The sequence below is a fragment of the Ylistrum balloti genome, unplaced genomic scaffold (assembly GCF_031769215.1).
Source record: "Ylistrum balloti isolate Yb309-2 unplaced genomic scaffold, AGI_CSIRO_Ybal_v1 Utg369962, whole genome shotgun sequence".
Classification (NCBI taxonomy): domain Eukaryota; kingdom Metazoa; phylum Mollusca; class Bivalvia; order Pectinida; family Pectinidae; genus Ylistrum; species Ylistrum balloti.
The window spans coordinates 633,915-647,925 of record NW_026782059.1 but is presented as its reverse complement, the minus strand read 5'-3'; the positions used below and the strand labels follow the sequence as shown (position 1 = coordinate 647,925).

General features: G+C 33.5%; 1 protein-coding gene across 1 annotated transcript in view; it reads left to right on the top strand.

The window, feature by feature from the left end:
• The first annotated feature begins 235 nt into the window (after nt 1-235).
• Nucleotides 236-14,011, top strand: part of LOC132547576 (microspherule protein 1-like) — a 31,020-nt gene continuing 17,244 nt past the window's right edge. Inside the window, exons 1-4 of the mRNA XM_060211354.1 lie at nt 236-357; nt 1,000-1,409; nt 3,401-3,454; nt 4,135-4,215. Coding sequence (XP_060067337.1) covers nt 342-357; nt 1,000-1,409; nt 3,401-3,454; nt 4,135-4,215 — 561 coding nt within the window. The 5' untranslated portion in view covers nt 236-341. The remainder of the gene's footprint in view (nt 358-999; nt 1,410-3,400; nt 3,455-4,134; nt 4,216-14,011) is intronic.

The following is a 14,011-nucleotide window of genomic DNA, read 5'->3' as shown; positions in this document are numbered from 1 at the left end:
TTGTAGAATGAAATAGTCACTTCCGGTAGATAATTTTAATGTAATTTCTTTTTAAGTCTAATTTTTCCTGTTATAACTTAATGTGTTGCCATAAAAATTAGAAACAATTTGTTTCGAATAAGATTGATCGATAGCCAAGGTAGTTTTAAATTTCCTTTTTGTTTCATATCAGAGATTAAGAAACAAAGATGGATTCCTACGACTTCCGGTGAAGCGTTCGGGCATCGATTCTAGAATTAAATTTACTTTATATCTTATATTGGCGAATCCTTGGGATATTAATCGGCAGATTATTGGTTCCTTTATTCAATTATACGTTTGGAGTAAAAGAAGATAAAAGAATGATGGACGCAGAAGGTAATGTACTGTACCTACTATACTTTGTATATAACAAGTTAAGGCGACAAATAAGTTTCAGCTTAGTCAGATAATGCCAGTTAATGCTAACATGAGTATTCAAGTAAGAAGGAATACGCAAATTCCCATCTTCACAAATTGGAAATCATGCCGGTCAGATCAAATTGGGTATTAGAATTGTATCCCATGTCGATCGTGAAAGGCGACCAAATTTGGGATCAACTACAGTTTCCCTATACTTATGTTTTATATTTTGGCATTTTGTTGGGTGTTCGCCCTTGTGAGGAAGGCTTTGGCACCTTCCCCATTGTCGATATATACCAAAGCCTGTGAAAATGGATTTGTAACCCTGGTAAAATACAAGATGCAATATACCACACTACTTGAAATCTTCTGTCAAGCTCGATCAGTTGAGGCATTGAAATAAAATGTAAAGTTGGCTTCATTTCCACACTATCGCAAACCAAGGAGGCTTACATAACATATTGCAGCCTTTCGCAAACAAGTATGCCCATCCCAGTCACCCACCTGGCATATATCAAGAGGCTGTCCATAAGTGACCAGCTGCTGTTGATTGGTTATTCAATAACTTAAAACAATGTCATAAATAAGACAAATAAACTAAGAATATTTTCATTTCAGAATTAGAATTAGACAAAACACATGGTTTACATGAGGACATGAGTATACAACAACCCCTTGCCTCCCCTGGAGTGACCCCAAGGATTGACTTACTACCCTTCAGCAGTCCAGGAGCCTTAGTAACACCCAGATCCAGCAGGTCAGTTGCTTCAAGAGTGACTCAGATGGAGGTTCAACAACGAAGAAGCTCGTCTAGGTCGATAAAACGAAAGAAATTTGATGATGAGGTGGTTGAAAGCAGTCTAATAAAGACAGAGCGGGGCCGTATGAAACTTCCACCACCTCCACCCCCACCTTATGTGGAAAAAGAGAAACCAGAGCCTGTTGAAAAGGAAATACCAGTGGCACCACCTCCAGAGAAGAAAAAGGTCATAGTCACACCACACCCAGAAAAAAAGAAAGTAAAAATTGTAAGTAGTACTTATAAGAACTGATCATACATTGTGATGTGAAAGCTTATTTTCAGTTAAAACTGTCCATGAAGAAATTCAGATTCAGTAACAGCTATATGCAGAATCAATATATATACCCCCTATCCTCTGCCCCACCCTAAAAGAATGAAAAATGAGCACAAATTACTACAAAGTTTACATTAATTTGTAAGTTGTCTGTTGTAGACACAGGTGTAAGTCCATGCTCCAATGAAAAGGCTTATGCTAAATGATAAATTCAAATATCTGTAACATCATTGTTAAAGAGATAACACCCTTGCTGTTTCTATTTAATGCACCTGTCATTGCTTGGAAATGGTTGATTTTCCTTGATTGTCAACTCAGTACAAATGAAAATAATATCATAATAATATTGGTAATATGTTTGTATATATCAATTAGAAAATGCAAGCCAAGAGCTTTTCGGAATATTGAATGATATTCAATGTATAGTTAGTTGTCATACAAGAAGATTAATGTCTACTTTAAATGGTGACTGACTGTTCCAGTTATTGCCCATGTAACAGGTATCAAGGTACTATAAGTGTGTGCTTACTTTCTCATTGCTGGATGGGGATGATGTATTGAACTGAAATTTGATATGAGTTTGTAACATGTTAATCACAGTCAGCCATGAAGTAATTTGACCAATTACTGACACCAGGTGAAAAACTACTTCTTAAAAAGCTAGAAATGCAAAAATGCTTCTAAATTCTAATTAGTTATCATCAGCAGTTTGTTTGTCCTGATTCTTAGATATTTTCATTAATATTTTGGACTTTTGATATTCTATTGAAACTTACATGTTTTCTTACGTAATGAAAAAATTCATCTCATCTGAGGTCACTTCACACAAATTTTTAGTTTCATCAAACATTAACAGATTTTGCTTTTTTTTAAAAAAACATATTAAGAGTTATTCATGCTTTACATTGCATCTTTAATAATCATTTAAAAGTTTAAAGGTTAAAAAGTTATTCATCATTTACAGTGGTTGGTGTACATTTCAGTATATTGAGTTATCTACCTTTGTTTGTGTGTGAATCAAATAGAGTTATCCAACATTGGGTTAAAAAAGATGTAACTGATTCTGACCAGCATGGTCATGACACTTAATGACAGTGAGGCTTCGTGATAACTTTATTTTGTCCCAGGGTCTGTTCGTTTATGTGGACAACTGGTTTATTGGCAGCGTAATGTTTCAGGCATAAATTAGGATAGAACTCAAAAGACATTGTGGAAGCATGTCAGAAAACAAAATCAGATCAGTGGCTCCCCCATATTTCATAAATGAACAACCCTGGTCCAAATGAAATTGTGAAACAACCTTTTTGTATGTGGTCATTAATAAAACATGAATTAGTGACATGGTCATGCAGTGAAAGGCAAAGCACCTGACTTGAAATTTTCAGCAGAAAGGTTGCTGTATAGAATACCAGAAAATCTGAGTTTGAGAAGTGTATCCTGTGTTTTGGTTGGTGTTTTTGTCACTGTGTTGAGTTGTCTACCTTTATTAATACATGTACAGGAATCAGTGATTAGAATTAACCCTTGACATGACACAGATTACTCTTACAAACTTAAATTCCTCTAAATGTAATCTAACTCCTATTCTTCATCTTAGAAAGCATGCGAGACTAAGATGATAGCCATTATTATTCAATACACAACTGTAAATATAAGCAGTATACAAACTAAATATGTCTCAGAAAACTTTGACTACTAATCCAAAAATGTAGCCAAGTAATAACATTGATAAAATTGACAAGTAAAATCTTCTGTAACACCTTATCGCTATAACACACATACTAATCAACTTAATGAATAAATATATTATTTACTATTACAAAAAATATTAATTAAAAAGCCCTCTCACTGACAAAGAAATCAGTAAACAAAAATTGTCTATGTATAAAGTTAACCATTTAATTTATCATGTTTTAAAATAGTTTTTGGTGTTGTTTTTACAGTCATCCAAATCTCATTCTTCGTCGTCTTCATCAAAACGAGCTAAACGTCAAAAGGTATGTATAAATTCAAGCTTTAACACACACCCCTCCCCTTTTCCTATCTATGTGCCTGTCAAAACTTTTGACAACTCTGGAACTCTGACAGTTCAACCAATAGCATTCAAATTTGATAAGCTCAGTCAATGAAGTTGAATATTCCTGAACAGCTGTTCAATTTGACTGTATTTGGAAGAGTTACTGCCTCTTACTAGCTTGACGTTTTCATAACATTACTCTTGTCCGGAAATCTGTACAGTTTTCAACCTATTTCTTTCAAACTTGGTAGACTTCATCAATATGATGTGAAATTGTACTTTCCTGAACAACAATTTAATTCATTGTAGAACTTGATTGATTGAGCTTGAAAATAGTTTATAAGAAGTCCAAGGTCCAATTCCTTTAGCAAAGACCCTGAAATAATATTCATCTCTTGTTTCAAATCATTAAGCAAAAATTAAGGATGACCAATGATCAAACAAACTTCAGTCATTTCAATTACAAAATGCATCATTCCGTGATATATTGGTCTGTTCTTAATATTTTATCGTTGGTTTGTGAAGGGTTGTAACAATTCTTGGATAAATTCATTTAAAAAAATAACAAGGAAAAAATAAAACAATAAACCCCCCCATTTATCCCTGCTTATTGGCATGTTATTTGTTTTAAAATTAAAATAAAACATCTTATTTGATAAGCCACCAGCTCCGGCGTCTACGAAAGACTTGGGTCGATGGAAACCTCAAGATGATTTAGCACTGATAACAGCAATCCAACAGGTATGTCAAACTTTCAACTGACCCAGATTCTTGGCTTCATGATAAATGTTTGAAATTTATCAAATTTCTACCATATGTACTAGCTTTGTCCATACACACAGGATGTATACACTAGCCTAGTGTCTGTGTATATGTGGTTTTAAACTTCAGAAAAGATGTACATTAAAATATCTTTTTTGTTTCTTCTTTGAAAATGCCACAAGTTTCATCAATTAATGCTTATTCTAAATAGCTGTTGCATAAACATAGATAGTATATGTTTAGATATTTATCCAAGTTAACATACAAGTTTCATTGATGTTCTATACTTTGATAAATATCAACAGATTTAACATATGCAATATAAACCCACCCCGGGGCAAATTGTCCTGTAATAAACCCACCCTGACTTTTAGTCAGTATCTGTATGTTAAATCTCTGGACATATTGTCCTGTAATAAACCCACCCTGACTTTTAGTCAGCATCTGTATGTTAAACCTCTGGTCTTATGATCCTGTAATAAACCCACCCAGACTTTTAGTCAGCATCTGTATGTTAAACCTCTGGTCTTATGATCCTGTAATAAACCCACCCTGACTTTTAGTCAGCATTTGTATGTAATAAACCCACCCTGACTTTTAGTCAGCATTTGTATGTTAAACCTCTGGGATTATTGACCTGTGATAAACCAACCCTGACTTTTATATATTTTGAACCCCTAGACTTACCACAGGATAAATGCTATTAACATATATTCATTATTGGAAGAGACGTTCTGTAAATATATTTTAAAAAAACGACTCACTCTTATAACATGACAGACCTCTTTTCTTGTCTTTGAAAGTATTTCAGTGAAACAACAAGCTTTTGAATTTTGTCAAACCCAAGAAAGAACAGCTAGCCTATGACTTTCAGTGGGTTTGAGGTGTGTTATTAAATAACAGAAGATGCACAATAGAAAACAAAGGAAAGCAAAAAAAAAAAAAAATTCTTTAACTGTGTTGTGTTTATTTCTTCAGAATCATATTTACTATAGCTGAATGAAGATCTCAAAAGATGTATTATGTAAATTGCAAATTAGAGTTTAGAAATTCCTCAGAAATAAACCTGAATGTCGTAATTTGATGGAAAACTCATGGATTAGTTTGGAAGTATTGATAGAGTTATATATGTATAGAGGAGCATTATTCTAACCTTATTTGTGTAATATTCTGAAGTCCTACACTATACCTCTAATACTTTGAGCCAGTATCATCAAAGACATCTTGGAAGGACAAACCGGTGGTATGATACAAGTAATTAATATTTGGTTCTACTGTATCTAATTCTAAATGTGGACTTATAGGTGCTGGACGTATTTATTCGAATTATTAGAAATATTCACAATTTGATGATTATCTACATAAGACATTTAAAATTGTGATAATTGATGTCATGAAGTTGGTATATTACAAATGGGATACTTGTTCTGAAATGTGCACTTTAAAAAATTCCAAAAATATTAGTTCATAATTAGAAATAATAATTTGAAATTAAAGAAAGAGAGAGAATCCAGTTGAATTTATTTTCATCCCAATTCTGTTTTAAAGTACTGTCTTTTCAAGTCACCTGACCAAATCCAATGCCTGAAACAGGGAGTACAGGTGATTCTGTTCAGGTGAAGTTTACTACGGAGAAGCCCTACAGGTTGAAATTTAAAATAACAATTAGTAATTATTGGAGACTATGAGTTATCTTTTGTTGGTTTGCACAGGTAAATTTATGTCAGGTAGCTTGCTACCTGGTCCTGATGACAATCATACAGGTAGCCTTTTGTTCTTACTACTGACCCAGACTTCCAGTCTCTTTGGTAATTACAGGTGTACCATATGTAAATAACACAGGTATATTGCACAGGTAAGACAGTCAGTTGTGATTGACAAGGTGTGAAATTTTCACATCATCTCTGATAAGTGTATCATTTTGGAAAAGCTGTTTGGAGAGAGAAGATGCAGACTATGATGTTTATCGCGAGCATACTGAGGAAAAGGGTGTAGAAGGTGAGTGATTGAATCAAGCCTTATACTTTTGTCATACCTGTCCCCTAACAAAATTCATTCATAATATCAAACAAAAATATTTTAAAAAGTTGGTTTAAATGTTATTACAGGTGTTTGAGGGTTGATATTGATATAGTCTTGCATTGTTTTAACTTTATACTTCTGTAATATTCAAATTGATACCATTTTAACTTTTTCATTATTGAAATTTATTTCTCTGAGAATTTTTGTTTGTATATAACCCCCATTTTTTAACAAAAAAGTTAGTAAAAGGTTAATAAAGATAAATTTTTATCATATAGGTTGTATTTCATATTTGAAATGTAAACGATATTAAAAAAAATATGATAAAAAATAATTGTTGGTGACCAGTATGATCATAGTGCTATGTTCTCTCCTGTATTGCCATTTTAAGCAAGTTTAGGATCATTTGTTCACTTGAAAATTCTTTTTATCACCCTTGTTGTACATGTCCTAAACTTTTTCTGGGTAATGATAATCTAGTCATATTTTAGAAAGTGCATGTGTGTCCTGTATAGATGTGTGTAACCTTGATTCCTGTAGATATTGTTTTTGAAATCACGAAGTTAAATGACAAGGTCAAAATAATGGTATGTGATGTGGTGCAATTAAGTAAAAAGTTAAAACAAGGAAAAGACCTGTCTCGCATAACATTGTTTGTTTGTTTATTTTAAAGATAATTTGTTGAAAGGTGATTTGATTAAACTACAGTTATGAATAATATAAATATCAAAGGAGGTATTTGCTGTACTAATTAAGTCATATTTCTTTATCAATATTAATTTAATTTTGTTTTTACAAAATAATTTATACAATTCAGGGATATATATATGATGTACATGATTTCATGTCCATGTATAATTACAGCAGGAACTTAAATGATAAAATTGTACAGATGCAAGAAATTAATAGTGACGATTTATTAAAGTTCATTAATAAAATCTGAAGTCTTCTAGAAAAGAAATGAAAATTTAAGCAAATGATAATAAAAAACAGAAATCCCTTTTCTTTATTCTAGTTTTAATTATAATTTCTAAGCTGACATATATATGTCATTGTTAAGGCCTTAGATATAATGGAAACTTTACTAAGCAAAGAAATTGTATTGTTAGTTTTTATTCTATTATCATTTTTAAATCAATATGGTGTAGAACGAAGATTTTATTGGCCTGCCTTAAACTGTTCATAAATTGTACATATATATATATGATGAGAAGGGAAATTATTCTCAAACCATATGCTAAGGCTCACAGCATCTCATTCCCAAGAAATTCCCTCCTCAATTCATTCTTTTATTTTCCTTCAAATAGCTCCCTCTCCCATACCATTCAAATTTCCCTTTTCAGTCAAGTTTCCTTGTCCAAATCTGCACATCCATTCAGCATTTCTGTTCAAATTAAGATTTCCCCTTTTGTCTTCCAAGATTTTCTCTTCCATCTTTTTTTTTCAATTCCAGAATTCTCTTCCCATGAGGATTCTCCATTAAAGTTTTAATAACTTTCTCCAGCCCTCCGCCCAGTTTTTTCTGCCATTGGCTTTCCTCTTCCAAGGTTACCCAGTTACCATTTCCCAGAATTTCCTTGTCCAGGTCCCCCTCCTGTAAGCTTTTCCCTAGTACGGTCTCTATCTAATAAGCTTTCTTCTTCGACATTGCCCTCCAATAAGCTTTACTTCCAAAGTCTCTTATCATAAAATCTGTTCCAAGGTCTCTCACCCCCCATAATACCTCACTCCCCATTAGCTCCCCTCTACTCATTTATTCCCCCTCTCATAAGTTCTCCCATTCTGCTGTGCACTCTCTTTTCAAGGAGGTATACCTCCCATATGCTATTCCTTTCTAAGGTCCTAAAAGCCCTTTCCCAAGGTTCCTCAGCCTAAAGACTCTTTAAAGACTGCTCTCCAATATTCTCTCTCCATCCCTGGATTCCTTTTCAAATTAACTCTTCAAATGTTTGAACCAAAATCAGATTTCACCTCCCAAATTTCCTCCTTTCTACATTGATAAGTCCTCTTCCAAGGCTCCTCACTCCCAGAAACTTTCCTAAGTTTCCATTTCCATAAATTCTTCTTATTTGGTTCATTTTAGATAAGCTTTTCCCTCCTAATGTTCTTGTTTCCCATAAGCTTTCCTCTTCCAAGTCCCTTTCCCATAATTGTCCATTTGAAAACTCACCTTTCCTTAGTTCATCATTCCATTTTCATTAAGCCCTCTCCCATAAGCTTTCATCCTCCAATAAGCTCTCCCACTCCAAGATCACTTAAACATAATCTCTCCAATTCAAAGATCACCATTCCATAAGCACACTTTTATGGCCCCTCACATAAGCCCTCCCCTTTCAATATTATCCTCACATAAGCTCTGTGATTCCAAGATCACCCTTCCCTGGCCCCTCCCATCGGCACTGCCTTCCATAAGATCTTTCTTTCCATGATTACCCCCCCCTCCCCCGCCATAAGCTTTCTCCATCCATCGTTCCCCTCCTATAAGCTCCCCATGAAATAATCCCTCACTAGCAATAGCATCCCCTCAAATAAGCTGTTTTCTTCCATATTTCCCTCCCATTAATTAGCTTATCCTCCAATAAACCCTCACTTCCCTTTAGGTACCCCCTTCAATTAGCTGTCCGCTTCCGATTACCCCTCTCAACTGCCCTTCCCATTTACTCCCAATCCCATTAAGCCTTCTTCCCATAACACCCCCTCCCCATCTAGGGCTCCCTGCTGTCATAGATTCCCCAATAAACTCCTGCTGGCTGCCACTCAGCTGTTGTCAGGGCTTATCTCCCTTGCCTTGGATCCTTGAACGTCTTTACATTTTTGAGCATAACGCATTGACATACTGAAATTTCGGAATATTTAATAATAAACTTTCCACTTCGCCATACTATGCTTTGAAAAGGATTATAAAAAAGTTCTTCCCGTAACTCGCATCGCTGGTATTTCTTCACGAATACCCAACTTTCTCCCGCCGTAAATCATCGTACGCTAAAACGAATGTGAAAGTAAAAGCATGATCGCCCAATGAATGGCAAACCATGGATAAAAAAAAATAAAGTAGATTTATTACGGCCAGTGATAAAAATTAGGTATATGTATTTTACAAATTAAGATTTGTTTGGTATTCTCTAGATTGTCAAAGTAATTATTTTACAGAGGACCTGAAGATCCGAGAAAGTTTCGGTTTTCGGCCGACGACATCATAAATCGATGTTCGGTCCGATTTAAGTATCGAGAATAATTTGAAAATTAATATTATTTTACGGAATATTTCCCCCTTTCAGTCGTTTTGAAGACTACAAAGTGTTATTAAAATAACGGTGCGTGAGGGCGATGGAATGTTGGCGGGATACTTAGTGTCGTGCGATCAGTGAGCGCACGAGATTTTCGGACCCTCAGAGGTCAGTGGGTTAAAAGATGAGCGCGTATGAAATGTCGTCTGCAATATATTCGACAAAATGACCGGACAAATAGGTATGTTATAACCAAAATTCATAAGAGTTTAACAGTCATAAATATTGTTTTATTTTACTGACATAAATAGACCAAAATAAGTATGATGTAATCACTTGTACCATGAACAAAAACGTCAGCTGATCGGAGAATCTGAGTCTGGTGTGTTAAAGGTATCATACTCTTTTTAAACATTTAGTTAAACGATAATGTGTTCATAAGAAGTTAATTACATTGCATTGAACACGGACTCAAATTATCTAATTGTCCAGATAATATTGGAATCACTTCCGTGATGAATTCATTGTAAATAAGGGCTCAATTAAATCACGGACGTACCTTATTAAATTAAATGCAATATCATTATCAAGTTTGCTATAACAAAAGTTTGACACAGTTGTTAGCTGTCTGATTGTTATTTTTTTTTTATTTTAATTGATTATTTATAGAATTTTATAACATATCTTTTTTTTTCTGCAAACAAAGTAAGTTTTTGTTCCCTATTGCAAATTATATATTTACAATTTTAACACTGATATTATGCATAAAATAATAGTAAACACGCTTTCAGCATTACATATAAGAAAATAGTTTACTTTGAAGCAAGCAATTTTGAAATTCGTCTTATACATCACAAAATTAATTGCTCCCAAAAAACATTGATTGAACATGTAATCAGAATGAAGAGATGTCGGATCATATTTTAAATGTTTCAAGAGAAAGGGTTATGTATTAAGATTTTGTTTGTCAGTACAGTTGCTCTTTGTTAATCTTATCCTGATTCCCTGATGATATAAACAATTTGTTGTCGTCAGGATCTATTATATTTTCAGAATTAAGTGAATAGGTTAATTTGACTGTATTATGAGCACATACCTACATAGATGTGTGCGTGAGACTCGTTATTCAAAAAGTGAAAGTAGATATTTTTTCTCTCTCTCTCGCTTACATAAGCATTATCCGCCTGATAACAAGGAAAATCCTAAGCAGTGAGTAGGAAGTAGTGAGGGACTGACGATGGCCTCAAAACTGTTGTAAACTTCTCAAATTTGTATTTTTATGACATACTAGTGTTGATCATGTTTCCTTTATTTTATTTTGTGGATGAGTTAATATTTTACATTATGTTGTTTTTAATATTTTTTTAAAACAAGAAAATACCAACATGTCAACATAATCATCAAACTCAAATTCAAGATAACTAGGGCAAAATATGATAAAAATATTCACACAGACACTCCTGAAAGAGTACAAGGTGAATTAAGACCAGGTGTTAAGGAAGAGAAAGCATTTTCCAAGACTGATGATCATGAGTACAATCAACAGTACAAAACCTGTTCCCCAACATTTCTGGGAGTTTGCTGGACTATCAACATCTGGATAATTGCAGGGCTACCTTAGATACTTGTTACTGTTTCCTACCTTCTGTTAATTGTTCACTGTAATAATATGAACCAATTGAAATAAAAATTTAACAGTTTTATGAGGTAGAAAATTTTAAATCATACACATTCAGTGATTTATTAAAATTTAAAAAAGGATAGGGTAAAAATCAACAGAAATATGGTGTAAAATTGATATATGAAATATCATTTCTGAGGCAAATGTTGGAAAAAAATTGTTTAATGCAACGATTGCTTGTTAAACTCTGTAGAAATCTAATCTTAATTGTTTGGGACTTGTAGTTTTTGTGGTATATGATTTAATGTTGTTTGCACGTAACGGACTAAATTGATGACAATAGTCCCAAATATAAACTTTAATAAACACTTTTTTGCTCAACAAGAAGACAAAAATTGATATAGGATTTATAACTGATATGGTATGTCGGAATCATTTCTGTAGTGGTTAATTATATTTGGTTAGTGCTAGGTCAGATATTGTATGTAAAATGATTCAGTAATAATTTTTGACATAGATCTATGTCAGATATTGTATCTTGGTATAATTTCTGTGGTAAATGTTGGTTTACTGTTGTAATGCTGTTTTAGACTTGTGTCCGATATTAATTATTATAGTAAACTATTGTAGGCCTCCAGAAAGTGTAAAATTTACAGCAATTTACAAAGGAAATGTGCATTATTGCTTTGTCTGTTCTGAAATTCACACTCATAGTTGATTTATTATTTGTGTTAGACAAATGAAATGCTAAATTATGTGATTGTCAAATTGGGGACCTGTCATTTTAAGAGGAAGCCTGTGATAGAAAATTATTCCCTTTTTCCCCTGTTTTTTTTAAATCAATGTCACCTTTAAAGCAAAACCTAAGATGAAATAATTGTATAGTTTATTATTATGTTGTTTTTCCATATGAATTTAAACTAATTTAGACACCGTACTGGAAATTGTAATATATTTATAATATCAGTAAGTAGACATTGTTCTTTATCCTGGTGTACTAGATCTCAGTGACCTTTAGCTGAAGTTGTTACTAGAAATAAAATTCTTTTTATAACTGTATACCAACAATTGGTATGTAGTGTTCTTTGATTAGGTTACTGTGGCCTTCATCCAAGGTCAAAGTTCAGATTAGACGAAATATCTCTAACTATGAATTATATTTGTTACACCAACTGAAAGTAAGTGATCATGACTTTCACCTCAAAAGCTAAGGTTATCTGTATATTTTTAAATCCATTTTTAGGTAATACCTTTTCAGTCAAATAGTCAAATGCAGGCAACATGAAGTGTAATGAAAGTAGGTCATAGGTCAATAATGAATATCACCACAGCGCTGTACTTAAGTTCCTGTGACCTTTAATCAAATGTCAGTGCTAGTGAAATTGGAGATTAAACAAAACATATTTTCTGATAAATATTTAGTTTTTTTGTATTTTGATTTAATTAGTTTGAGTTTGTATAGAATATGAAATAAAGTATGTTCTTGATAAATAAGGAAAGACAATGTTTTTTTCACAAGCTTAAATTTTTTCCAAAATAGTTTTCTATGTTGTTTGTATCAGATGGTTGGGTGTTAAAATTTCTTTGTGTCTGTCTTTCGACCATTGCTGGTCCTTAAAATAATTTTAATTGCTATTTCTTGAAAAGGACTTGATGGATCTTTCTGAAATTTCATATGCTGGTTCCCTTTGATCCCTTGTTGTGCCTTTTTTTATTTAGAACTGACTGGTCAGTGATGTCAGGTGGTCATCTTTGATTTTGACAATGGAAGTTTGTTATCACTATTTCTTGGGGAGTACTGGTTAACTCTATTTCAGATTTTTTTATGTAAGTTCCTCTTGGTCCTTAGGTGCTGCAATTTTGGGACTGATGAAAAATAAAAAATGGCTGATAGACTTTTAAAAATTTGATTGAAACGGTGACAAGTGGTCATCGTTAATTTTGACAATGGAAGTTTATTTTTATGTCTTGAGAAGTGCCCAATGGATCCTTCTTTGATTTTATATACAGATTCCGTTAGACCTCTTCTTAATTTTTGTAACTGATCAAAATGACAAACTGGCCTACTGGCAGCCAGTTTTAGCCCAGCATTATTAAAACACCTAGTATCAGTGGCCCTCCACTGTAAACAACTCTTGTTATTGTTCTTTCTTGTGAAGTACTTGATGGATCTTATAGGTGCCCCATAGTCTCTATCTGTACCCATTCAATTTTTGGAAGAAGAAAAACAGACATATTGAATATGAAAGAGGGGACTTCAGTTTTGCATCCTTTAGTTTTTCTGCTCTCTTTCCCTAGCATTATCTCCAACACAACTAATCACCAGAGCTTAATACTTAAGATATGGATTTACTTTTGGTTTGTCACATATCAAAAGAAGGTCACTTTGACCTACATTTTGACCTTTGACCTACATCAAAGAGAAAACAAATTGTCTTTGCCAAATCTCCTAAACTACTGATCAGGGGAATGGGATATGGGTTCACCTTGGTGAAATGAAGTGTTGCATTTCAAAATCAGGTCACTTTAACCTACTCTTTGATCTTTGACCTACATCAAAGAAAAAGTTTCTCCAGGTTATATGTTCTCCACTACTAATCTTGTCAACTTGATTTTTAGCCCACCATCTAATAGATGGTGGGTTATTCAAATCGCCCTGCATTCGCCGTCCGTCCGTAAACAATTCTTGTTACCGCTATTTCTGGAAAAGTACTGGATGGATCTTTCTCAAATTTCATATGCAGGTTCCCCTTAGTCCCAAGTTGTGCATTGTACCTTTTTTGGACTGATTCTAATTCAAGATGGCCGACAGGTGGCCATCTTGGATTTTGGAAGAAAAGTTTGTTACTGCTATTTCTGAGAAAGTACTGGATGGATCTTTCTCAAATTTCATATGCAGTTTCCC